We start from the raw sequence: 27986 nt of genomic DNA on the forward strand, positions 1-27986 counted from the left end.
TCTAGCTCTCTTAATTGTGGCCTTCCTTGGGGCTTTCAGGTTCTCCCACAAAGGAACGGCTGTTGGAGATTGTGAAGCTTGGGGAACAGCAGTGTGTAGGCTAACTCCTCTCTGCACACTGGTTTTTTTTTGGAGTTCCTGCCTGACACGCTTATCCCCAGGTTGAGTGCACACGCTGAGTCTTTTCATTGTACTGGTTTCTCAGCCTGAGGTTCCGTGCTAACCTCAAACCTGCGAGGATGGATGACGCTCTCAGTAGTACGAGAGGTCTTCCTCCCTTGAGTGGTCTCCCTCTCGAGTGCCCCGTAAGCGTGTGTGTGACTTGTCACCACCTCGCACTAGCTCACCAGAGCTAGGCTCCTTGTAAGATTCTGGTGATCGTGTCTGACAATGCCCTGGAGTTGGAGGCGCCTTCCATCATTCCCCTTGGGTCATGAGTGTCTACAAGTCTTGGAAAAGTGCCTCGGCCGTCTGCTCCTTCAGGGGTAGCGCCAGTTTGGTTTGGAGATTGTTTGCAGCAGCAGCAAACTTAACCAACCAAACTAACCTTACCTTGGTCATCACCATCTGAGTGCTCACACCTGGGCATACGCAAGGTATAGGTGACTCTAGAACCATTGGCAAGTGCTCTTGCTGGTGTTTGTGCACTTGTTTTAGAGTTCAGGCTCACAACCGAGCAAGTCATGATGCATTGGCAAATGTGTACGCATTAAGTTTGCCCTTGGGAAACGTTGCCAAAAGTTTCTGCCACTGAATATGATCAGTTCCCTGCTCCTGGGGTCCGATGTGTGTGGTAGAATTGCTTTTTACTCCTCAGGGATTCACAATCAAAGTGCCTGCTTGCCTCCTAGTTGTCATAGAACTTCCAGTGTATTGCTCTCCAGTTCCAGAACATTTTCCATTAGGCTGCTCTCCAATTCAAGGGATGTCAGCAGCACTTGGTACATTCTGGATGCATTAACCTTTCAACTCTTTTGCCTGATTTACCGATTACTCGACAGACTGCTTCTGACATTGGTCCTTATGATAATCCTTGTGGCTCCTATTTGCCACATGCCGAGTAGTATCTGAATAGGCTGATGCTCCTTTTTGAGGGACCAATAGACCTATCCATCTTCTGTGATAGGCATTGCAGAACTACAAGTAATTCTTTTTGAGTCGGAGCATTTCTTCAATGGATTGTGGGTCTCAAATGCCTTTGTTGAGAGGAGCTCCTCTCAGTCTGTGTGATGGAAGGCTACCACTCAGGTGTTTAGTCAGGTCTCATTAAAGAGTTTGGTCTCTCCCCTTCGGAGCAATAGCCTTGACTCAGAAGGGGTTTCGAACAGTCATCCCTCTCTAGGAACTCTAGTCCCTTTTTGGGATGTCACTCATCACTTTGAGTCCTCAGGTCCCTCAGTGAATCCTGCTTGAGCCTTGGAAATGGGAATCATATAGTAATCTGCCCCCAAGACTGTTGGGAGTCATTTTCAAACAGAGGAGAATCTTCCTCTTCTTTTCTTCTTTGATCTGGAGTTCATATCCAAGATCATGAGTTCAACTCTTTACAACTCCAAATTCAAGTCCTAATCCATCTCTTTTATTAGAAATGGGGATCAGGATATATTGGTCATCTATCCTGTGAAGATTAAGGTCAAAGCAAGGGTTGCTCTAACTGGCTAGCAATTATGTTTACCTCATTAACTTTTTGAGATTGTGAAGCTTGGGGAACAGCAGGAGTGCACAGCTGCCTCTGCAGCGGCGAGTCTTACCTTCCCCACCAAGCCTCTGAAGGCCAGTCTTTTCTAGTTAGTGTTGTCAGAGGAGTATGGCTTGTGTATCTCGAGTAGAAAGTGTTTGGAACGAAGTAGTGAGGGTGAGAATGTGTGTAAGAAATTATTTAGCAGCTAGAGTGCATATGAATGTGTTGAGGTGTTTTGGTGATATTGAGAAAATGGAAAATGGCTGTCTGCTAAAGAAGCTGATGAATGTAAGAGTTGATGGGAGAAGTGCAAGAGGAAGGCCAAGGTTTTGGGTGGATGGATGGAGTGAAGTAAGCTCTGGGTGATAGGAGGATAAATGTGAGAGAGGCAAGAGAGCGTGCTAGAAATAGGAGTGAATGGCGAGCGATTGTGACGCAGTTCCGGTAGGCCCTGCTGCTTCCTCCGGTCGCCTTGGATGACTGCGAAGATAGCAGCAGTAGGGGATTCAGCTTAAGAAGCTTCATCTGTGGTGGATAATGTGGGAGGGTGGGCTGTGGCACCCTTTTTTATTTTTTTTTCTCTTTTTTTTCACATTTTTTTATGCCGTGTACCCCCCTAAATTGGGGGAAGTGCCTTGTTATATGGATGGATGGATTAAAAGTTTAAATAACCATTCCAGTTTTGTACGGTTAGGAAAAATACAAATTATTGTACTCCGTGTCTATTTTATTTTTTATTTCTCACCATATGATAGATTACAGCTTTGTATTTGATCCCTTAAGTTCTGTTGTGATTAACAGTTTTGCTTGAAAGTCTCTGCTCTCATATCTTTAATTCACACTAGTTCTAATATTAACTAGATTCTTTTTTTTTAATATTTTCATTTATGTAATATTTTTATTTACGGTGAAGATACAGTACTACTCTTCAAAATTTGTCAGTTAATTTTCTCTTGCCGGGTTTCGTAGTACGAGACTGTTGCTCTAAAAGGTTTCAACACTTGTGTTGTTATTCCCAACAAAGTTGTGTTGTTATTCCTAACAAAGCAATACTTTTATGGGTTATTCTATCTCAGACAATTGAGATAAATAGATAGATTAGGTATTTTGATATTTTTTTTTATCTTTTGGTTAAGTTGTCTTGAAGCTCATGAACTCTCCTTGTCATCTTTTTTTATGCATAAATTCTAGTCTTCCAAAATTACTTTGTGGTAGGGTCACTTGAGACTTTTAACCATACCAAATAGTTTGTTCTTTTCTATCATCCTGTATCAGTTAAAGAAGGGAATCTATAAAAGTTCATATTGTTATTTTATACTTTTATTTTGCTGACTTGTACACTATGCTGTATATTTCCCTATTAAAAATTTCTGTAAGAGAATTAAAAATATATGATACAGTACTTTCTATGAATTTTGCTTTGCAGGGAATAGGCATTCTGCAATAGACAATTTACTTTCAAAATCTTGATATCAACATTTATTTGTGCCCTATAAACAGAAACTCATCGCATATGGACACCTTACTGGCAACTGCACTGACCCCAACAATCCTAATAAACGATTGATTGACCACATTGTTGAAACGATATGTAACTGCTTCAACGGGCCCTCCACGGACAAAGATGTTGAAATTCAAATAATCAAGGTGAGATTCTTTGTTGGCGAGTTAATTTGTATTATGATATTTATAAAGATTTGTTGCTTAATGCAGAATGATAATCTTTTATCCTCTAAGTACAGTAGTAGGTCTGACTCCCTGAAAAGAAAAATTAAGAAAGCTAAAATTTCATCAAATTCATGAATCCAAATATGTTGAAAGTAAGATTTATTTGACCGTTGGATGTAGCCATACTTTTCAGCCTCATTTCTTCTAAATGTTCAGTTACAAGTTGGTTATAAATTATTACAGTATTAAGGTATTTGTTGGAATATAAGCACTATCTTGTTTCTGTTCCAGGCACTATTGACTGTTATTACCTCTCAGTATGTAAGTGTCCACGAGGGTACGGTCCTAGTGGCCGTACGGACGTGTTACAACATATTTCTTGCATCCAGAGATATGAACAACCAAGTTACAGCAAAAGCCGCACTCACACAGATGATAAATATCATCTTCACTCGTATGGAAAACCAAGCCGTGAGTTTAAATTGTCTTTCATTACTTTTCATAAGGACACATGGAGATGGACCATTTTTGGCTTCAAAACTTTTCATGTATTGTGTTATTCTTTAGAAGTTTTGGACCTTCATAGCATTAAATAGTTAAAATTTAACAGTATTGCATCATCCGTTGAGTTCAGTATTGGAGCAATCAGTAGGTTGATTACAAACCAATTTTTGAACTTGATTGATTAGGCTAGGGCCAGCTTTGATTGGAGTAGTGATGGCAATAAATCAAAGCCAAATAATTTATTTTTATGCGAATTAATTAGTATTTCTACTGATATTTTTCCATTAGAAATGGTTTGTAAATTTTGATGCACTACATGGTGAAATAGAATTCTGCTTAAATGGAATTTTGTTTTGAATAGTGTACTGTACATCATAACCAGGTATCTGTATCTTCCTCCTATAAACTCAGACTGAACAAGTAGTAGAAGATGCGGGGAGAGTCCACAGCTCCAGCAATGCGTCGTCGAATAGTACAGCAAGCCAAATAAATCAAGTGAATCAGGAGATTCCTCCTCAAGAAAACGGCCAACACACTTCAGATCCTCCCATATCTGTAGAAGTTCCGACAGGTCAAACGGGAGAAGAAGAGAGAGTGGTGAGTAGGGAAGGTGTTAAACTTCTTAAGTACAGAAGCTTATATACGTTCCATATAGTCTAACTTTGATACCTGTAAACCTATCTCTTTCTCTCTCTCTGAAGGAATAAGACACACACCTTTTTTTTTTCTCTACAATTTAGATCATTTCTCAATTTTTAATTGTTTTCAGTTTCTTTTGTGATATTTAAGAACAAACATTGCTCTTTGTTGAATTTGAAATGTCTTGCTCTCTATTACTAAACTTTAAACTAGGCCTTCCTGTTAAGAGTCCAAACTCTTATAGGCTAAGTACAGTACTGTATATGGGAATGTGTTAGTAGTAAATAACTTTTATGCTTTTTCTTTCAGGTGTCTTGTAATGGCATCAGTGACTCCACAGACACCAAGTCTAAAAACCCTATACCAAATGGCTCTGTTGTAAGTTTAGACTCTCCTCAAGCACCGTCACCCAATCTTAGTTCTCATGAAATTGCAACAGAGCTTGTTGAGGATATCGTCAGCAAGGCTGTTAAAGGTAGGAGTATGATTCATAGTTTGGGTTATGTCTTGTGATAAATAGTCATTGTAACAAATGTCTTTTTTGTACATACAGTGATTATGTTGAATATTTTTGTATTGCACCAACAGATTACAAATAATAAAACTTCTGTATTAATCTGATAGTGCTGGAAATTTGACATTTTTTGTTTATCTTTGTAGTAGTATCAAAGGAAGCTACAGTCTTAGAAAATGGGTGCTCTGAAAGCGTTGCCGAAATGAACGGAGGAGACACTCACAATTCGGTCATTTCGGAAAACTCTGTACTCGATTTACCGGAAACTTCATCCCCAGTGCCTGATGCATTGGTGGCTGAGGATAACGTCACTTCAACACAGAGTACCCTGCAAGAGGATACAGGCCACGATGATATTCCTCAAGCTATAATAGATCGTCGCAGTGATTCTGTAGCATCAAATCCACCCCTCACACCAACTTCGATTACAAGAGTTCCATCGCAGGTTTGTTTTGCCTTTTATGTGTTAGTCCAAGGTAGAAATACTGTTTAGTAGAATCTCACACTAATGAACTTTTGGTATCAGATTCACATGTTGGCAAACAAAATGGGTTTTGGTGAGATGATTAAACAATATAATCAAGTTGATATGACTAGGAGTGTGTGCTATTACAGTACTGTAGTTAGTACTAAAAAGGGATGTCATGAGGTAATGTCAGAAAGTAGTATATGAGTTAGCAAGATCAAGGGGTCTATGTTACCTTGTGTATCACTCACATTTCCTTTGATATATCACTTTGTCTCAAGCATCCTTTGTAAATACTTCACTTTTATTGTGATTATGTAGTAATGATACGTTTCATAGCTTGTGTTGTGTATATGTATGTACTGAATAAAAAAAATGCTTGTTCCCACACGAATGCAAACCATCCTTCTATAATAGGAGTATGACTTTGGCAAAGCTGGAATGACTGTTTATACTCTTAACGAGGTAAATGTAGTTGCTGTCAGGTGGAAGGTAGGCCTCCTACTCTCGGCAACAGTTCAGTACACATGTACTACTTTACTGCCTCTTAATCTGGCTGTTTAAACTTTTACTTTCTCTTTCAGACTAAGTAAAGGATCTGGTAGATCGAGTTCGAGGGATATTAAGGGAAGAAGCCAAGGATATGCAGTGTTTTCTAGTAACTGAATACGAGAGCGTTATCTGCGCTACCTGCTGTTATTTCTGTTAAGTGGTATGTCCGTTGCTGTTCGCTTGGCCTTGCAATAATTACAACAATGAGAAACTAAGAAGGTTGTTTATCCGCTGACATTGATGGTGCAACATCGAAGGAAAGAGTCCTCCTGCTGCCGAGTGTGAATGTGAAGGACACAGTCTTTTTTTCTTTGTCTTCTCGAACCTGGAAAGGCATTAAGGACGTATCACTCGGTTGTGCTGTCTCATCAAGAGTCCCTGTGGTCTCTTCCCCCTTATGAGCATTGTCATCGGCCTGCATCACCCAGTAGAAGACGAACTTCAAGTTTTTCCCTCTCCTCTGCTTCTTGTTCTTGGAGAGTATTCTGTGCAATTTCTAAATAAACAAATAGAAGATGTCATTGAAGAAGTCTAGGAAGCCCTATCAATTGGCATCGCATATTTGTGACTACTAATGTTTCTCTCTCCATGGGAGAAAGAAACAGTGCAGTACTGAGAATTTTCTGCTAGGGCAATGGTTCTTAGTATGTTTTTGCTTTGTTTACAAGGGGAGATGGAACATATGTGGAAAATACCCATCCTCAACTAGAAATATGGGTACGCTGAACAGGTGCTGCGAACAGAAAACGGGGACCCCAAGCTCTCGCTCTCTTAAACATAAAAACAGGACTAAAAAACACACAACACTATTATAAACGTATAAAATAAACCTGTACATCCATAAAACACTACGATCGAAGAATAGCAACTGCTAAAACTTAAAATAAATAGCACAGTCGAGTGACGAACGCCTCGGAGGGGCGGGTACTAAACAAATACAAAGCTAAATCGCTATCTCGTTCGTAGGCTGGACTTACTAGCAAAAAGTACCATGAGCATAAATACACAAAAAAAATAAAAATAAAAATAATAACGGTTCTAAAGGCATAAGGCCAGGGACTTAACCAAGAACCTAAGTGACAGTACTAAACGGGCAGACAAAGATGAATTCCCAAACAAGTGAACAAACAATGGCCGCCATGAAAGGCCAGACGGGAATAATAAAACAGACTATACTGGATATAAAACAAAAGCCCGGTACAATAAAATACTGTCAAAACAAACTATGGTACTTAACATTGGAATGTGTGAAGATGGAGCTTCGGACATGACAAAATAAATCCACGATTGATAAAAAAGACCGAGAGCACAACAAAACAATTCAACACTTTGTATTCCAAAAAGAAGGATGTTGTTCAGGTGGCGCTCTCGTCGTGGCGTGGGTGGTGTGGCGCTGGGGGTTTGTCTAGGGCCTTTGTATCGGCCCATCCCTTTGACGAAGGAATTAACTAAATGGAAGACAACCTGTGAATAGTGGATTTCACGCGCCTTTGCTTTATACACGACACCCAAAAGGTGCTCGCGCGAGGGTTGTAACCTCAGCATTCCATGCTTTTATCTTTCTCTGGTATAATTGGAAGGTTTTATCAGAAAAGATATACAAGAAGGACTTTTCACCGGGCGCCACAGGTCTCTTCCCAGAAATAGATTTTTCCTTCGTCAAAATCCCTTTTTTCCCCTGACTGTGCCGACTACTTCTAGTAAAGAAGTCCAAGTTCCAAGAAGACCCATCAGCCAGAGTTTTAGGACTGACTGATCTCTCCCCATGTACTTTTGGTAACGATGGTACGTACCAAGAATGCCTATACTTGGGAAGGCGATCCTAGTATGTTCTCGCTTCGTATGTGAAGCCAACAGGTTATGTATCAAAAATGTTTCATACCTGAAAATATGTTCCGGTACACGGTACAGTCATTAGCGTTCTTCCTACCAGCACTTAGTCATGATTACCAAGTACACACACCGTCAGTTGGTGATGACCCAACATCTCGCCTGCTCTTCTGGTCTTCACTCACTCCTGATCTCCATGGTCCTGGTATCTGTGCTCCCAGGTTTCCTTACACATCATTATTGCTTGAGTGGACTCAATTCAAAGTGTTTTGGCACTTCATATTTCGGTCACTTAACGATTGGATACCATGCAAGTAGCCTCCATGCTCTTATTCCTCACCAGAAAACTCCAAACCAATCAATCAATCAATCTTATTCCTCAGTGACACTCTCTTATCTCCAAGATCAAAATGTATTGGTATTTCTCGAGGTATTAAATCAGTCAGTTTTGTTATAAAGACTCCTTCCCTCCTAAGGATGAATTTCTTATTAAAGGACGATGGTTTTTATTCGTGTCCTAACTATACAAACCTGAGTCCTCTTAAGTTAAACAGCTGCCTCAACCACCCTGCAAGTCCTACAGTAGGTTAAGGTCAAAGTGAAGGTTGCTCTACCTGGCAAGTGTGGGGCCTACTCTTCACCTTCCAGCAGCTATATTTGCCTTTTTAAAAGTTTCAACAGCCATTCTAGTTTTGCTGAAGACACACCCATATGTAATTGACTCAGATTTATACAGTATAGCTAGGAAGAATACAAATCACCTAAAATAGTTTGTGATATTATTGTACTGTGTTTAATGCACTCGATTTGTATTGATATTATATGAGTAAGCATGGGATGAATACCTTGATAATTCGATATATTCTCTTCATCTAATGTGATTCCAGTGAATATTGCAGTTTTTATGATCAGCTTTTGTATCCCTTAGTAATTTTGCTCTGTTTCTTACTTTTTATTTTTTACACTATTGTAAGTTTAATTAGATGCAATTTCTTAATTTTTTTAACAAAAGCACTGACCTGTATAGATCTGTTACGTCTTTTTACCTAGTACATAATACATGATAAGTTCATCCTTGCTAAGTGGTTGCAGCAAATATACCCTATGCAAGGTCTGAAATTACCTGTTGACTAATGCCCGTACTATGCACTCAGTATTCAAGAATGATTTGTTGAGAGATTCAGCTCTACTGTATTCTATATTCTCTATTAAAGTACTGTACAATTCAGAAAGGTAACACATGAAACATATATGAGAAATAAAAAAAAAAAAGAAATATACTGTACTAAGATCAAGAACAATATTAAATAGATCATTCATATGCAAATTATGAAGCAAATCTTATGCCATAATATTAATCAATAGCATTTGCAACAATTTTGAAACTTGAAATTTCACCAATTCAACCACCAGATTAGGAAGATCATTATGCAATCTGGTCACAGCTGAGATAAGACTTCTGGAATACTATGTACTATTTAGCGTTATGATGGAAAAGGCTAGATTGTTAGAATAAACTGCATGCCTATTACAGTGCTACTTATTGGTATGTATGGTCTGATAAGATATGAATACAAAGGATGGTCAGAACTATGAGAAAACTTAGGCAACATGCTCTAAGAACTAACTTGTGTCAATGTTCCTTATTTTCTGATTGTACACAATTTCAATGTCTTATTAATGCTTTATGGTTTCGTTTTAGGAAAGTATAAACACCATGACGGAAGGTGATACTGCCATGGCGGCCAAGCTTTCTCACACACTGCAAAAAGATGCATTCCTTGTATTCCGTTCACTGTGCAAACTCTCCATGAAGCCTCTGCCTGAGTCGCCGGATCCGAAGTTAGTATGCTGATGGTTATATATGATTTCCTTGTTTTTTGGTTACATTTTTTACTTTTTGACTCGATTGTAGTCTGATGAATAAGGGATTTCGGGTTGTAGTACCTGAAGCTCTGAAATTTATAGTTAAGACTGCATTGTAGTATTCCATGATTTTCTTTTCAATCTGAGATGTGTTAATTGAATTGTATTCATGTCTGCATATGTATATTTACCTTTCAACAAACCAAATTTTTGAAAAGGATGCTGGTGTATACAATGTTAATGTTTGAGGTATGCAATTTTTTAAGTACACTATTGTGGGAAACTATATTTGTAATTTTTTGCTGTTATATCTTGGTTCGTTTAGTTTAGAATTTCACCGTATATAAGGTAAACTGGCAGTAATCTAAAATTTTAATTAATTTTTTTAAAGATTACATCTGAAATAAGAGGTGTTCACCCATGGCTTCCCTCTTCCCGCAGGTCACATGAACTCAGATCAAAGATCTTGTCCCTAGAGATGCTGTTATCTATTGTACAGAATGCTGGTCAAGTCTTTCGATCGAACGACACATTCATTACTGCTATCAAGCAGTATTTGTGTGTAGCCCTCAGTAAAAATGGAGTATCTCCTATTCCTGAGGTATTTCACTTATCGCTGGCAATTTTTGTTGCTCTTTTGTCCAACTTCAAGGCTCATCTTAAAATGCAGATAGAGGTAAGTGTAGTCTGTATTTTTAGGAAGTAGTGAAAGTTATTTTATTTTATGATGAATAGAATAAAATTTTTACTTTTTAAGGGTGCAAATAAAGTTTATTTTATATTGTTTGGATGGATATAGAGTAGTTTAAATCTTTCACTGTGAAGGGGATGTAGGAAGATAGGAAGTCAATTATATCATATGTGGTTTTACTCTCATTGGTTTTGGAGAGTTATGATTTAAGCTTATTAGAATTTGAAGCGATGCAGAAGATTAACACCTTCAAAATAATGCTGGTATTTTACTACATTGAAACAAATAGAGTAACTGGTAGAGGCATCTCAATTTGTAATGATAAAGATTTTTTTTTTTTTTTTTTACAACAATGTAACCATTCACTGTTATATCAGCCTTTTTTTGTGTCTGAACTCAAAGGACCTTTAATTCTATGAGGTGAAGAGATTTGTGTTAATTTACCAATTATCAGTACAATAAATGATAACATTCCAAGAATAAATATAAAAAGATTGATGTAAACAAACTATTACATATTTCCAGGTGTTCTTCAAAGAAATCTTTCTCAATATTCTGGAAGCAGGCAGTTCCAGTTTTCAGCATAAGTGGATGGTCATTCAGGCTCTCACGCGCATTTGTGCAGATGCTCAGTCCGTAGTTGATATATATGTTAATTACGATTGTGACCTAAATGCTGCAAATGTCTTTGAAAGGTGAGAGTTCTCCATTAGTGGGTTGCATGTTCATATTTGTGGAATGGGATGGGTAGGTAATGTTTTTTCCTAGAAAATAAGTACAGTATCTGAAAATAAATGATTTAATTTCTGCTTAAATGATTTTGTATGAATTTTATTATGACACTTAAGTCGCCCTGTAACGTAACTTAAGTTTTCCAATTCTTTTACTTTATTAATGAGACTAGTGTGTGTTTAATCAAAGTGATGCTGACTTTTACAACATACTTCAAGTAGGTTATTAATTAAAAAGAAATGGATTTTGTTATGGAACATTTATTTAGCTTTGTTCACTGGACTTTAATTATAGGAAAGAGCTGGGGAAGTTGTATGTAAGGGGAAAATTACAGCGTCACAAAACTAGAAGTTTGTGTTGTTTCTTTAATTAAGGTTTAATTCCTATTATATTTTGTAGCTGGTGTTATGTTCTTGATAAGTTTGTTACTACATAAAAATTACAGAGCTGAGTAAGACTTTACATTAATCATTAGGTTCATATGTGAAATATGTTGTTATCCAGTCAGGATTTTTCTGCTAAAATATTCTTCAAACATTTTATAGAAATGTTATCAACAGTGAATAGTTTGTGATTGTAACTTAATGGTTTATGTTTAACTGTATATAATTATAAAAGAAAAGTTTCAAGATAGTTCTTAGAATAAGAAAATTTATTTATCAATCCAGCAAATTTGAAATAAATTGAAACACATAAATGTGTGTTTCAAAGGTACTATTTCTTTAACAAGATATATGTTAGTATTAAGTCATCATTCACATAGGAATGTTAAAGAATTGTAGCTGCAATTCAAGCATAACATACAAAAGGCTACTATACTTGAATCAGATTAGATAACCATGATTGTACATACGTTTGTATAGACTCCAATTACAGTACTGAAAAATTCATAATTTTATGAATAGAACTTACCTGGCAGTTATATATACATAGCTAATAATCTCTATTTCGGCAGAATTTTTCTAAAACTAGGCAACCGCCTTGTGGTGGTTGGGTGGTAACACCCGTTAAAGGGTGGTAGGAGGAATCATTCCCGTTTTCTGTTCTTCAGTTCATCTCTGCCGGCCGGATCGACAACACGTTGGTCCGTCATTAAGAGTTTTTCTTCGCTTTCCCTGCTCGGTGTACCAGTCTGCTTTTTTGGTGAAGTACTCTGATTTGGGGTTTTGGCGATCGTTGTATTTTGTTTTCTCTTAGCTTTTTTGCTGTTTTTCATTATGAGTGAAAAGAGTCATTACCGTATCTGTGCGAATGAGGAATGTAAGGTGAGACTACCGAAAATGGCGGTAGACCCTCACACCGTTTGTTCTAATTGTAGGGGTTTTGTTTGTGCCCTTGATAATAGGTGTGGGGAATGTAAGGTTTTGGATGAGAAAGATTGGTTAATTATGAAGCGCTATGTGCGTAAGCTAGAGCTCGATAGAGTTAGGAGAGCTTCTAGGTCTAAGTCTAAGTCTGTTAGTGGTAAGGAAGACGAACTTAGCGTAGATTTATCTATTGATCCTATTATTGATTCCTCTTTGGAATTTGATCCTTCCCTTGAGGTAGTAACTCCTGCACCTCCTACAGGTTCCGTATCTACGGATGACCCTCGGTACGCTAGCCTGGCGGCCGAGTTGAAGGCCATTAAAGAACAACTGGAGGTCTTTAAAGGTAAGGAAAGTGAAAGTGCTTGTGTTAGTGCAGTGGAGGTGGCGACTGACCGAATCTGTCATACCCCTAGGCCTAGACCTCTACCAAGCTCCCAGGACCAAGGGAGAAGGTACGTCGATGACCGAAAGGGGGTGAGAGGTACGTACCCTCGGTCAGCCGTCGCCTCAGACAGTCCTGTTGTCGATTCCCAGGCTGCTCTTGACCGTCACGGGAAAGACGTGTCGAATGTGTTGTTTTCTTCTCCGAATTCGTCCACGTAAATGGAAGTTTGAAGCTTCAAGACCTACTAAGAGGAGATGGAACCGCGACGAACGGTCTCGTTCTTTCTCTCCCGGTTCTAGCAGTTATGAACCTTCTCCGTCGGAGGATGATTTCGACTCCGTGCCTGTGAAAAGGGCGAAGCCTGCTGCCGAAGATCCTCCCCCTTCTACGAGTGTTATTCGTCAGCCCCCCCCCTTCGGGGCCGCAAGACCCAGCTGATGTTGCTAAATCCTTTATGTCTGTCATGCAGGAACAACTTTTGACTTTAGTACAAGCCTTTAGCCGCCCTCACGCCCAGTCTGACAGACGTAAAGACGACTCGTTGCCGATTAAGAAGTCTGCTTCTAAGAGAGAACGGAGTTCTTCTTTAAAGAAAGCTTCTCCCTCTCTACGCCAGGATGAGGAATGTGTGCTTTCGCCAGGCGATACTTCTTCGCGATACCAGGGCGATACGTTTTCTCGTTCTCGATACCGGGACGATACCTTATCGAACGATGCTGCTTCTCGTTCTCGATGCCAAGACGATACCGCCTCCCGTTCACGTTACCAGCACGATACCTCCTCTCGTTCGCTTCGCCACGACGATACCTCCTCTCGTTCGCTTCGCCACGACGATACCTCCTCTCGTTCACGACGCCACGACGATACCGACCCTAGTTCTCGACGCCATGACGATACCGCCTCTCGTTCACGACGCCACGACGATACCGCCTCTCATTCTCGCCGCCACGACGATACCGCCTCTCGCTCTCGACGTCAGAACGACTCTGCCTCTCGTTCTCGGTCCCAGGGCGATACCACCCTGCCTCTTCGGGACGATACTGCCTCTCGTCCCAAGGATTCTTCTAGCGCGGGACTCCAGGATGCAACCCGTCTTTTGCAGGATGATGCCTTTGATTTGCCCTTGTCGGGTTCTAAGGAGCCTTCTTCTCTTTCGAAGGATATTGCAGATGTGGATCAGGACCTCGAGGATGTTTCTGATGACGATGATAATCCTGCCGACGCTGTGGGAGATTAAAAAGTTCTCTCTCGCTCCCTTCTTGAACTTTTTGGAGAGGAATTCCAACCTGCTGCCCCTCAATCTCCTCAGTCCCAATTTAACAGAAAGAAGGCCAAGAAACAGTCGGCCTTCATCAAGATGAAGCTGTCTATCTCCGCAAAGAAGGCTCTCACGAAGATTGATGACTGGATGATGGAGCGGAGACAAACAGTCTAGAGCGGGTATGTGGTATGCAACTGGAGAACCTTTGGGTCTGGGAGTGCCTTCCTCCTCCAAGGGTGACTTCTCTGGTTTAGTGGACTCTGCTAGAAGGCATGCTCTCAACTCAGCCAAGGTCATGTGGTCGATGTCGGAGCTGGATCATCTCGTCAAAGGTATTTTTAGAGCCTTTGAGGTTTTTAGTTTCCTAGACTGGTCGCTTGGGACTCTCGCAAGGAAAACTGAACAGATGGAAGGATCTAGGGACCTTACCAGTATTATGTCCTGTATGGATAAGGCCCTCAGAGATGGGGCGAATGAGTTGGCTGCTCTGTTCTCAGCTGGGGTCCTAAAGAAGAGAGCTCTGCTTTGCTCTTTTGCTTCTAGGTCTGTTACCAATGCACAAAAGTCTGAGCTTCTTTACGCCCCCCTCTCTCAACATCTTTTTCCCGAGTCCCTGGTTAATGACATTACGCGTTCTCTGGCCTAAAAAGCCACCCAAGACCTTTTATCTCGTTCTGCTCGTAAGCCCTTGGCAGCCCCTCCTTCTTCTTTGAAACGGGAGGAAAGGAGATTCCAGCAGCCCTTTCGGGGCAGGACTACTTCAAGACCAGATTTTAGAGGGAGAAGGCAAGAATCAGGACCAAGATCTACCAGGGGTTCTTTCAGACCTCGCGACAGAAAATGAAGTTCGTCTCCTCCAGACAGTAGGCGCAAGACTGTCAGGTTTTTGGCAGTCTTGGAAGAGGAGAGGGGCGGACACCTGGTCCCTCTCAGTCATCAAGGAAGGATACAAGATCCCCTTTCTGAAAAAACCTCCTCTCGCAGATGCTCCGCTGGCCTTAGTAGCCCGGTACTCAGATCCGGGGAAACAGAAGGCCCTAGTAGACCTTGTCAACCAAATGCTAGACAAGGGGGCGATAGAACCGGTTCGGGATTTATCCTCCCCAGGCTTTTACAATCGCCTGTTTCTGGTCCCCAAGAACTCGGGCGGATGGAGACCCGTCCTGGATGTCAGCGCTCTCAACGTATTTGTGGAGAAGACAAAGTTCTCCATGGAGACGACTCAGTCGGTGCTGGCGTCAGTACGTCCAGGGGACTGGATGGTGTCCCTCGACTTGCAGGACGCATATTTCCATGTCCCCATCCATCCAACTTCGAGGAAGTACCTGAGATTTGTAATGCAGGGCAAGTGCTTCCAATTCAGAGCTCTTTGCTTCGGTCTCAGCACGGCTCCTCAAGTCTTCACCAGGGTAATGGCGAATGTGTCAGGTTGGCTGCATCAGGAGGGGATAAGGACATCCTTCTATCTGGACGATTGGCTGATTCGTTCACGATCAAGGGAGAAATGTCTGGAGGATTTACGGAAGACTTTTATGATGGCTCAAGATCTAGGCCTGGTCATCAACAGGGAGAAGTCTCAGATCAGACCGAATCAGACTATTCTCTATTTGGGGATAGTTCTGAATTCAGTTCTTTTTCGGGCTTCTCCCTCTCAGGAAAGACAGACCAAGTGTCTCGTAAAAGTCAGAACTTTCCTGGACAAGAAGAGATGCACAGCGAAGGAGTGGATGAGTTTGCTGGGGACTCTATCCTCCCTCGAACAGTTTGTCTCTCTGGGGAGACTCCACCTAAGGCCTCTTCAGCACTTTCTTTCAAAGACGTGGAACAGAAAGATGCAGGAAGACTCCTTTTCCTTCCCCATTCCAATAGAAGTCAAGACTCTTCTGAAGTGGTGGCTGGACCCAACCTTGTTAGGGGAAGGGATCTCCTTACACAAGAAGAACCCAGACCTAGTGTTGTTTTCAGACGCATCAGAGTCAGGCTGGGGGGCAACACTAGGAAGCAAGGAGGTCTCAGGCTATTGGGAAGGAATTCAGCTGGGATGGCACATCAACAACAAGGAGCTGATGGCCATTTTTCTGGGGCTAAAGGCCTTCAAGGACTTGGTGTCTGGGAAGATTGTGGAGGTCAACTCAGACAACACCACAGCTCTTGCTTACATCAGGAAGCAAGGAGGGACTCACTCTCTGTCTCTGTTCGAGACAGCAAGAGAGCTCCTTCTTTGGGCGAAGGAGAACAGGATAAACCTGCTGACGAGGTTTGTTCAGGGACAGAAGAATGTGAGGGCGGACATGCTCAGCAGGAAAGGGCAGGTCCTTCCCACAGAATGGACCCTCAACCAACAGGTCTGTCAGAGTCTCTGGAGGCTGTGGGGGGAGACCCCTCATCGATCTTTTCGCCTCCAACTTATCCAAGAGGATCCCCATCTATTGCTCCCTAGTTCCGGACAGAGAGGCAATAGCAGTAGACGCCTTTTTGATGGATTGGACGGGGATGGACACTTATGCTTTTCCCCCGTTCAAGATCATCAATCTGGTAGTCAGGAAATTCGCCCTCCTCGATTCGGGACGGATGATCCTGATAGCTCCGTTCTGGCCGATGAGGGAATGGTTCACGGAGGTGGTGGACTTGTTGATGGACTTTCCAAGAAGCCTCCCTGCAAGTCCAAATCTGCTCAGACAACCCCACTTCGAGAGATATCATCAAAACCCCCTCGCTCTCAATCTGACTGCCTTCAGACTATCGAGAAGCTCGTCAGATCGAGAGGCTTTTCAGCGCAAGCTGCGAAAGCTATCGCCAGAGCGAGGAGGGTCTCTTCGCAGAGGGTCTACCAGTCCAAGTGGGAGACTTTTAGGGCTTGGTGTAGGAAGCACAAGATTTCCTCATCCACTAACTCTGTGAGCCAGATTGCGGATTTCTTGTTGTACCTCAGACAGGACGCTAAGCTAGCTGTGTCCACTATCAAAGGGTACAAAAGTATGCTCTCTTCCGTCTGTCGGCATAGAGGCTTGGACTTGTCTCGCGATAAGGACTTACATGACTTCTTGAATTCTTTTGAGACGACCAAGCAGACCCAGTTAAAGCCCCCTTCTTGGAACCTTGATGTGGTTCTTAAATTTCTGTGCACCAAGAGATTTGAGCCCATCTCACAGGCTCCCCTTAGGGAGGTTACCAAGAAGACCCTCTTTCTTTTGGCCTTAGCAACAGCTAAAAGAGTTAGTGAAGTCCATGCAATTGAAAAAACAGGTAGGCTTCAATATGAATGGGGCAGTTTGTGCCTTGAGATTAGACTTTCTCGCTAAGAACGAGAACCCTTCTAAGCCCTGGCCGAGGACCTTTGAGGTTCCTAACTTGACCAACCTAGTGGGTCAAGAGCAAGAGAGGCTGCTCTGTCCAGTACGAGCCCTCAAGACCTACTTGTCTCGCACGAAAAGTGTGAGAGGCTCTTCTAGCTCCCTGTGGTGTTCTGTGAAAGATCCTCAAAAGCCCCTTTCCAAGAACGCTTTGTCCTTTTTCCTGAGGGAAGTGATAAGAGAAGTGCATCTCTTGTGTGAGGAGGAACACTTCGGACGTTTAAAAGTGCAAGCTCACGAAGTGAGGGCCATTGCGACCTCGCTTGCTTACCGCAAGAACATGTCGCTCCGTCAAATTATGGATGCGACATTCTGGAGGAGCAACTCTGTGTTCGCCTCTCATTACCTCAGAGAGGTGAGGGTGGATTATGAGAAATGTTATACCTTGGGACCATACGTAGCTACGGCTTCTGTATTAGGCAAAGGAGTTACTACCTCCCCTCAACCTTAGTTTTGTTTACTTGTGCATAGGTTGGTGTATTTTTTATTGGTTGTCTGAGGACTTCGACTTGTGTACAGTCACCTCAGTCTAGTTAGATAATTTTTATCTACTTTGCAAATGTTAGGTGGTTGGTTTGGTAAAGTTGCGGTTTTTTATTTTGGGCAATAGGTAGTCCTGAAGTCTAGTCAGATTGTTGGTCTCACCCCGTTGACAGACTCGATTGAGTGTTTTCAGCACTGCAGGTCACATCCTGGCTGACACTCCTAAGGGAAAGCGACTCAAGAGGCAGGAACCTTTGAAGTCAGCTACCTTAGCAGGTAAGGAATCAAGGTGTTTATTTATCCTACAGCTTTTTTGGTTGTTTCCCCAACGATGTTACTGTCTATCACCCTCCTCCAAGTGTGTTAATCAGCTATGTATATATAACTGCCAGGTAAGTTCTATTCATAAAAATGGAGTTTTTATGATAAAACAAAGTTTTATGAATACTTACCTGGCAGTTATATATACATTCGAAGGCCCACCCACCTCCCCTCAGGAGACAGGTCGGGCATAGATGAACTGAAGAACAGAAAACATGAATGATTCCTCCTACCACCCTTTAACGGGTGTTACCACCCAACCACCACAAGGCGGTTGCCTAGTTTTAGAAAAATTCTGCCGAAATAGAGATAATTAGCTATGTATATATAACTGCCAGGTAAGTATTCATAAAACTTTGTTTTATCATAAAAACTCCATTTTTTTATTTTACCAACGTCATTATACAAGTATCATGTTTTGCAGATTGGTGAATGACCTCAGTAAAATAGCTCAAGGTGGCCAACCAGGAGAGTATGGGTCAACTCCCATACAAGAACGCAGCATGAGAATAAAGGGTCTCGAGTGCCTTGTATCTACACTAAAGTGTATGGTTGAATGGTCCAAAGACCTCTATGTTAATCCCATTACACTTTCTAACCTAAGTAAGTGTTATTACTCGTTAAGTAACTATTGCTTTTGTGTTTAACAATCAGGAAGCAAAGGATTGGCTGATTTATTTAAGAAAAGAGGATTAATTCTCTAACCTAAGTAAATGACCTTTTCAGTAACTAAATCTATATCTTAAAGAAGGGTCACTGTAAGCTAAATGATTGTACTATAACTGTATTTTCAATTAAAAACATTTAGGCTTTAAGTGCCATTCTGTCATCACCAATCACAGGGATAGATATCTAGCACATGGAACATGAATTTCCTGAATATTTTTCAAATACTGTTTGTAATTACATTCTTGGAATACCTTTTGATTGAGTTTTACGCTTATTTACAGGTATAGAGAAGAAAAAGGAGACAGATGATATTGAAGTCAACAGCACCTCTGAAGGTAGTCGAACACCTTTAGCAAGGCATGGTTCTCACAACTCGATTAACTCCCTTCAGTCTTCATCCACAAATACTACCAGCTCAACTCTGGGAATTGATAACCCTGAGCAGTTCCAGACCCTTAAACACCAAAAGGAAATCTGGGAGCAAGGAATAGAAATGTGAGGAGTTAAAGGATTTTATTTTGTTACATATTTAGAAGTACTCTACATTGTTTTATTTGCTTGGTAATTACAGGTAGGCTGTACCTCAACTTAAGAGCAGACTACAGTACTTTATGATTTTCAAAGGGCACCAGCCACCTGTTGAGATACTGCTGCTAGAGAGTTATGGGGGTCTATTGACTGACCAGACAGTACTACATTGGATACCTCTCTCTGGTTACGGTTCATTTTCCCTTTGATTACACACACACACCGAATAGTCTGGCCTATTCTTTACATATTCTCTTCTGTCCTCATACACCTGACAACACTAAGATTACCAAACAATTTTTCTTCACCCAAGGGTTAACTACTGCACTTTAATTGTTCAGTGGCCACTTTCCTCTTCATAAGGGTAGAAGACACTCTTCAGCTATGGTAAGCAGCGCTTCTAGGAGTAGGACACTCCGAAATTGTTCTCTAGTCTTGGGTAGTGCCATAGTCTCTGTACCATGGTCTTCCACTGTCTTGGGTTAGAGTTCTCTTGCTTGAGGATACACTCGAGCACTCTATTCTATCTTAATTCTCTTCTTCTTGTTTTGTTAAAGTTGTTATAGTTTATATAGGAGATATTTATTTTAATGTTGTTACTCTTCTTAAAATATTTTATTTTTCCTTGTTTCCTTTCCTCACTGGGCTATTTTCCCTGTGGGAGCCCCTTGGCTCATAGCATTCTGCCTTACCAACTAGGGCTGTAGCTTAACAAATAATAATAATAATAATAATGATAATAATACTGTAAAGTCTACAAAGATATGAGATTGTGTCCTGGAGTTCCATTTTATTTCTGTGAACCTCCCTTGAGGTTCATATAGCTTTTTCTCCAGAATCTTGGATTATGGATTATTGAGGTTTACCCCAAAGATTTACCGTTATTTTAAAATGTTTCCATTTACTTTCCTTTTAAAAAATACATTGCATGCCCCTAGTTCAGTAGTGAAGCAATCTAGCAGTTAATGGTAAGGAGCGCCACCAGTTGTGTTTTGATTTTTTCTGCATAATTTCAGGTCTGTGTATGCATCTGCTTGATTAAGACATTCTATGCCTGATCCAGATCATGGTGCTTTGGGATATTAGGATATTTATCCATACGGTATATTTTTCAATATTAAACTTACCCGATAATCATGTAGCTGTCAACTCCGTTGCCCGACAGAATTCTATGGAGGGATACGCCAGCTATCACAATACTAGAAGGGGGTGTACTTACCAGCGCCACCTGTGGCCAGGTACTCAATCATTTGTTGTTGACACCTCCTCAATTATTCCTCTGTCGTGCTTCCGGCTAGACGTTCTGGGATACGCTTATGGTCTTCGAGTTTATTCACGGATATTTGGTGAAGTATTCTCTCAGATTAACGGCTGTCGCTTTACTGGAATCCTTCTTATATTAGCTAGATAGCTTTTATATAATACTGATATAACGGTTAACGAATTTTGCTTGTTTTTGGATCACCCTTTGGCTAACTCTTTGAAACAAGATGTCTGACGTTTCGCAAGCCCCCTCCCATAGACGATGTAGGTCTTGCAATAGGCGTATTCCGAAGGCCTCGGTAGATCCTCACACCGCTTGTTCTGACTGTAGGGACAGGCCCTGTCTATTAGAAAATCGATGTGAGGAATGCGCCGGACTTTCGGAATTGGAATTTGTCCGTCTTTTAAAATATTCATCTAAGTTAGAGAGAGGTAGAGTTAGGAGAAGTTCTTCTCACTCTTCTATGTTTTCCTCACCTCATGATCCCCTACCTTTTCCTACCCCTGTAGTGGCTACCCCCGAACCTACTGTGTGCCCTCTGCCTGATATGTCAGTTGTTTTGCGTGCTATTCAGGCTTTAGGCGATAAAGTAGAATCAGTGGTAAGTGACCATAAGTCTCTGATGGCCGAAGTTAAAGAACTGAAGGTCAAGAGTGCAGTGGGTGGAATTAGTGCCAGTGCTGTGACGAGTGCTAGTGTCGGTGCAGTGCCAAGTGCTAGTGGTGCCAGTGTGGTGCGTGAGGATTTTTCTGTGCGAGCCAGTCGTCCTCCCAGTCCGGGACCTCTTGCAAGCTCCCATGCCCAAGGGAGAAGCAATGTCGAAGGGCTTAAGGGTTCGACAGGCCTTGTTAGGCGCACAGAACTATCCTCGGTGGTTGCGGGCGTGTCTTCCTTAGACCGTCACTCCCACCTGCAGACGATTGAGCCCGTCTTATTCTCGTCCGCTGATCAACTAGCAGGGAAGAAACGTTGGTCTCAGGTCTCGAGACCGCTTAAACGTAGAGTCCAGTCCGCGAGTGCTCAGCCAGGTTGCAGTCATTGGCTCAGCTCTGACTCGCCTCAGTCATCTGTCGACTGTACTCCGCCCAAGAGGAGTAAGGTTCTGCCAAAAAAGAGCCCGACTGTGACTTTACCTCAGTCTGTTATCGTTTCTGCCGATCCCAAGTGGACCCTGCTTCAGTCCATGCAAGCTCAGCTTTCGGACTTGATGCGTGAGTGTCGGGCTGAGAGTGTTGCACCTCCTCCTCTGCCTACACTCCCTCCGCCTGTTCTCGCTCCGCCTGTGCTCGCCCCGCCTGCACTTGCTCCGCCTGGTCGCAGCACCATCTGCCAGGCGTACGATGTTGAGCCACTTTCGGAGTTCGCTGTTCCCAGTGGTGTTCAGCCTCAGCCTTCTTTAAGGCAACCCTTGCTTTGGGATCAGGAGAGTTATTCCACTCTTCCTCCGCCTTCCCTTGCTGCTCCACCAGTGGTGCAACTCTCGGTTGGGGTACAACAACCTCTCCCCTCCGTGAGTCTGTCTGCTCAGCCATCGCTGCAGCGAGCTCAACCCTCCTCAAGGCAAGCTCCTCTACACCCTGGACTTGCGCCTCAGGAGCCTCAGCTTGCGAGAACTTTACCTTGTTCTGCGCAGCCTCAACCTCATCATGCTCCGCTCATCTCACAGGAACAGGAACGGACTACTCCGCCTCCGTCCTCCGCTCAGCTTGTGCAATCCTTGGGTTCAACCTCTCTTGCTAGGAGTCAACCTCCTTCACCCATGCGCCTGCCTTCTGCTTCGTCTGTTGTTCAGCCTTTGCAGTCTGAGCCTCAGGTTTTCCCTCAACAGTCCCTGGAAGAGGAAACCTCTGTTATTGTTCCTACCCGTTCTGACTCTGCGGTTCAGCATTCTGGTCCGATCGCTTCGCTACCCTCTGCTGATGAGGTGTCGGATGATGAGGAGGCACACCTTGATCCCTCATCAGACGTGGACGAATCTAAGCTTTCTCCATTGTCGATTGATTTTCGTAAGGTCTTGGCTCTACTCAGGGAGATTTACCCAGACCACTTCGTCTCTGCTATTCCCCGCTCTCCACCATCTGAGTTTTCGCTGGGCGTACAACAAGCTAAGTCCAACTATACTAAGCTTGTCCTAGCTAGATCCTCCAAGAGGGCTTTAAGGATCTTAGGGGAGTGGCTGCAGTCTAAACAACACCTTGGCAAGACTTCCTTCATGTTCCCTCCAACGAAGCTCGCTTCGAAAGGTTGCGTTTGGTATGCCACAGGGGAAGCACCAGGCTTAGGAGTACCTGCCTCTGCCCAGGCTGACTTCTCAAGTCTGGTGGACTCGCCTCGGAGAACTGCTATGAGACGCTCGAAGGTTTGTTGGACCTTCTCAGACCTGGATCATTTTCTGAAAGGGTTGTTCAGAGCATTTGAAATGTTCAACTTTCTCGACTGGTGCCTGGGAGCCCTCAGCAAGAAAACCTCTCCTGCGGACAAAGATTCTGCCATGCTAATAATGTCCTGCATGGATAAGGCCATCAGAGATGGATCGGGTGAGCTAGCGTCGTTATTTGTATCAGGGGTGTTGAAGAAAAGGGAACAACTGTGTACCTTCCTTTCCGCCAGCATTACACCTTGCCAACGGTCACAACTCCTTTTTGCTCCACTCTCAAAGTTCCTCTTTCCCGAGGAGCTAGTTAAGGACTTGTCGGCTGCCCTGATACAAAAGGACACGCACGATCTTGTAGCCTCATCGGCTCGTAAGTCTAAGGTTGCCACCTCAGTCCCCAAGACTTATCGCTCCCCAGTGGCTGATACCCCGGCTACGAGGTTCATACCGCCCTTTCGTGGTAGAGCCCCCAGCCGAGGAAGCTCCCGTCCAGACTCTCACAGGAGCAAGTCTAGGAAAGGATCCAGGACATCTAAGGGAAAGAACTGACTCAGATTCTCCAGACAACAGTAGGAGCCAGACTCAAGATCTTCTGGCGAGCCTGGGAGAAGAGAGGTGCAGACGCACAGTCTGTCAGTTGGCTGAGGTACGGTTACAGGATTCCATTCTGCCTCAAACCACCTCTGACCACATCGCCCATCAACCTCTCTCCCCACTACAAAGAAGAGGACAAGAGGCTAGCATTGCAACAGGAGGTGTCGCTACTTGTGCAGAAGAAGGCAGTGGTTATAGTCCGGGACCATCAATCCCCGGGCTTCTACAACCGTCTCTTTCTTGTGGCCAAGAAGACAGGAGGTTGGAGACCGGTGCTGGACGTCAGCTCTCTCAACGAGTATGTCACCAAGCAGACGTTCACGATGGAGACGACCAAGTCGGTCTTAGCAGCGGTCAGACAGGAGGACTGGATGGTCTCGTTGGACTTGAAAGATGCATACTTTCACGTTCCCATTCATCCAGACTCCCAACCTTTCCTGAGATTCGTTTTCGGAAAGGTTGTCTATCAGTTCCAAGCCCTGTGTTTTGGCCTAAGCACAGCTCCTATGGTCTTTACTCATCTTATGAGGAATGTAGCGAAATTCCTACACTTATCGAACATCAGAGCCTCCCTCTACCTAGACGACTGGCTGTTGAGAGCCTCCACGAGTCGTCGTTGTCTGGAGAACCTCAATTGGACTTTAGACTTAATCAGAGACCTAGGTCTATTAGTCAATATAGAGAAATCTCAACTCATTCCCTCCCAATCCATTGTGTACCTGGGAATGGAGATTCAGAGTCAGGATTTTCGGGCTTTTCCATCGGCCCCCAGGATAAACCAAGCCCTAGAGTGCATCATGAGCATGCTGAAGAGGAGCAATTGCTCAGTGAGACAGTGGATGAGTCTCACAGGGACCCTCTCATCACTGGCCCTGTTTGTCGAGCTAGGAAGACTCCACCTCCGCCCTCTTCAATTCCATCTTGCTGCTCATTGGGACAAGGGCTCGACTCTAGAAGCAGTCTCTATCCCTATCAACCAAGAGATGAAGACCACTCTCCTGTGGTGGAAGCACAATCTCCTTCTCAAGGAGGGTCTATCATTGGCCATCCAGACCCCCAATCTTCATCTCTTCTCAGATGCATCGGACTCGGGCTGGGGTGCGACCTTGGACGGACGGGAATGCTCAGGAGTATGGAACAAGGAACAAGGATTACTCCACATCAACTGCAAGGAACTGTTAGCAGTTCATCTAGCCCTGTTGAACTTCAAGTCCCTCCTGCTAGGCAAAGTGGTGGAGGTGAATTCAGACAACACCACAGCCTTGGCTTACATCTCCAAGCAAGGAGGGACCCATTCGAGGAGCCTTTACGAGATCGCAAGGGACCTCCTCATTTGGTCAAGAGGTCTAAACCTCACTCTGGTCACGAGGTTCATCCAGGGCGATATGAATGTTTCAGCGGATCGCCTCAGCAGAAGGAATCAGGTCATTCCCACGGAATGGACCCTCCACAAGAGTGTGTGCAACAGACTTTGGACCTTGTGGGGTCAACCTACCATAGATCTGTTTGCCACCTCCATAACCAAGAGACTTCCGCTTTATTGTTCCCCTGTTCCAGACCCTGCAGCGGTTCATGTGGATGCTTTTCTTCTGAACTGGTCCCATCTCGACCTGTACGCATTCCCTCCGTTCAAGATAATAAACAAAGTTCTGCAGAAATTCGTCTCGCACGAAGGGACACGGCTGACGCTGGTTGCTCCCCTTTGGCCTGCAAGAGAATGGTACACAGAGGTACTTCAATGGCTAGTCGACTTCCCCAGGACTCTACCTCTAAGAGTGGACCTTCTACGTCAACCACACGTAGACAGGTTGCATCCAAACCTCCACGCTCTTCGGCTGACTGCCTTCAGACTGTCGAAAGATTCGCTAGAGCTAGAGGCTTTTCGAAGGAGGCAGCCAGTGCGATTGCCAGAGCTAGAAGAGTTTCCACTCGTAGAGTCTACCAGTCTAAGTGGGAGGTCTTCCGAAGCTGGTGTAGAGCCAATTCAATATCCTCTACCAATACCTCTGTGATCCAAATAGCTGACTTCCTTCTACATCTTAGGAATGAGAGATCCCTTTCAACACCTACGATTAAAGGATATAGGAGCATGTTGGCCTCAGTTCTCCGCCACAGGGGTTTGGACCTGTCTTCCAACAAGGACCTTCAAGACATTCTCAAGTCTTTTGAGACGTCTAAAGAACGTCGTCTTTCCACTCCAGGCTGGAATCTAGACGTAGTCTTAAGGTTCCTTATGACATCTAGGTTCGAACCTCTCCAGTCAGCTTCCTTCAAGGATCTTACCCTCAAGACTGCTTTTCTCGTTTGCCTTGCAACAGCTAAGAGAGTCAGTGAGGTTCATGCCTTCAGCAAGAACATTGGTTTCACAACCGAATCTGCAACATGTTCTTTTCAGCTTGGATTCCTAGCAAAGAACGAGCTTCCTTCACGTCCTTGGCCTAGATCGTTCGAAATACCTAGCCTCTCCAACATGGTAGGTAACGAACTAGAGAGAGTTCTTTGCCCTGTCAGAGCTCTCAAATATTATCTGAAGAGGTCTAAACCTATTCGAGGACAGTCAGAAGCCTTATGGTGTGCCATCAAGAAACCCTCGAGACCCATGTCCAAGAATGGGCTTTCGTACTATATAAGGCTTCTGATCAGAGAAGCACATTCTCACTTAAAGGAGGAAGACCTTGCATTGCTGAAGGTAAGGACCCACGAAGTAAGAGCTGTAGCTACTTCGTTGGCCTTTAATAAAAACCGTTCTCTGCAGAGCATAATGGATGCAACCTATTGGAGGAGCAAGTCAGTGTTTGCATCATTTTATCTGAAAGATGTCCAGTCTCTTTACGAGAACTGCTACACCCTGGGACCATTCGTAGCAGCGAGTGCAGTAGTAGGTGAGGGCTCAGCCACTACATTCCCTTAATCCCATAACCTTTTTTAACCTTTCTCTTGAATACTTTTATTGTTGTTTTTTATGGTTGTTACGGTAGGCTAAGAAGCCTTCCGCATCCTTGGATTTGGCGGGTGGTCTATTCATTCTTGAGAAGCGCCTGGGTTAAAGGTTTGGTAGAGGTCCTTTAGTAGGGGTTGCAACCCCGTGTACTTTGGCACCTTTGGGTTGATTCAGCCTCCAAGAGGAACGCTGCGCTCAGTAAGGAAGACGAACTTTAAATAAAGAGGCAGAGTAACGGTTCTATTCGACTTCCTTACCAGGTACTTATTATTTCATTGTTATTTGAGATAACTGTTATATGAAATATGGGATACTTAGCTATCCTTTAATCTTGTACACTGGTTTTCACCCACCTCCCTGGGTGTGAATCAGCTACATGATTATCGGGTAAGTTTAATATTGAAAAATGTTATTTTTATTAATAAAATAAATTTTTGAATATACTTACCCGATAATCATGATTTAATCGACCCTCCCTTTCCTCCCCAGAGAGAACCAGTGGACCGAGGAATAATTGAGGAGGTGTCAACAACAAATGATTGAGTACCTGGCCACAGGTGGCGCTGGTAAGTACACCCCCTTCTAGTATTGTGATAGCTGGCGTATCCCTCCATAGAATTCTGTCGGGCAACGGAGTTGACAGCTACATGATTATCGGGTAAGTATATTCAAAAATTTATTTTATTAATAAAAATAACATACTTGACATGTCTTTGTCTGGAATTCCTAGGAATGCCGGTGATGTTCAAACAAGTTTTTGAAACTTTATTTATTTATCACCCGAGTAGTTTGTTAGTGACGAATTTGGATTATGGTAAACATAGGTTCTATATATGGGAGTGATTTGCTGTAATGTATTGCAGTTTCCGGCTTTCACATAGTTAAAGTTAATGAGATGCAATTTTCTGTACTGTATATAATAACAGGAAATGATAAAAGAGAGGAAAAGGGGAGTTTGATTTTAAAGGTACCATTGTAATTATGGAAAAGAATTGTGTAATATTTTATATAGTTTCAAGTGAAAATTCTTCTTGTATGATTTAAAGGAAAATAGACAACTTTGGGTTATGAATGAACTAGAGACACTAGTATACTTTTTTCTATTTCTTGTTTGTATTTTGGGTCTTGATCTTTCTTGTTTGTATCTTGTCTTTCAAATGCACATTTTACTTTAAAAAAAAGGATGTTTTGATGCTCAATTAGAAAAATTTGCGTTTTATCATATAAAAATTAGTAACTTGTATATTTTTGCATGATGGGCCTCATTCAGGAGGTTAATTATTCATGTTGAAGTAGACCTCTCTAAAAATGTTGGAATAAACATTTATTTAAGAAGCAAATGATGTGAAAAACCAGCCTC

The 27986-nt window shown here is 42.8% G+C and overlaps 2 protein-coding genes across 9 annotated transcripts in view; one reads left to right on the forward strand and one right to left on the reverse strand.

Moving 5' to 3' along the window:
• The window catches only part of LOC137614355 (uncharacterized), a 283239-nt gene that overhangs the window by 140507 nt on the left and 114746 nt on the right, over window positions 1-27986 (reverse strand).
• LOC137614353 (brefeldin A-inhibited guanine nucleotide-exchange protein 1-like) overlaps window positions 1-27986 on the forward strand; it is a 110345-nt gene that overhangs the window by 27438 nt on the left and 54921 nt on the right. For 7 of the 8 annotated variants that reach the window (XM_068344136.1, XM_068344130.1, XM_068344132.1 and 4 more), the window contains 10 exons: window positions 3182-3328; window positions 3641-3820; window positions 4265-4450; window positions 4802-4973; window positions 5153-5451; window positions 9557-9696; window positions 10162-10396; window positions 10937-11106; window positions 18681-18859; window positions 19207-19420. In XM_068344136.1, coding sequence (XP_068200237.1) covers window positions 3182-3328; window positions 3641-3820; window positions 4265-4450; window positions 4802-4973; window positions 5153-5451; window positions 9557-9696; window positions 10162-10396; window positions 10937-11106; window positions 18681-18859; window positions 19207-19420 — 1922 coding nt within the window. The remainder of the gene's footprint in view (window positions 1-3181; window positions 3329-3640; window positions 3821-4264; window positions 4451-4801; window positions 4974-5152; window positions 5452-9556; window positions 9697-10161; window positions 10397-10936; window positions 11107-18680; window positions 18860-19206; window positions 19421-27986) is intronic. The other variant, XM_068344131.1, reaches the window with a different exon arrangement.

The sequence above is a fragment of the Palaemon carinicauda genome, chromosome 20 (genome assembly GCF_036898095.1).
Source record: "Palaemon carinicauda isolate YSFRI2023 chromosome 20, ASM3689809v2, whole genome shotgun sequence".
NCBI lineage: Eukaryota > Metazoa > Arthropoda > Malacostraca > Decapoda > Palaemonidae > Palaemon > Palaemon carinicauda.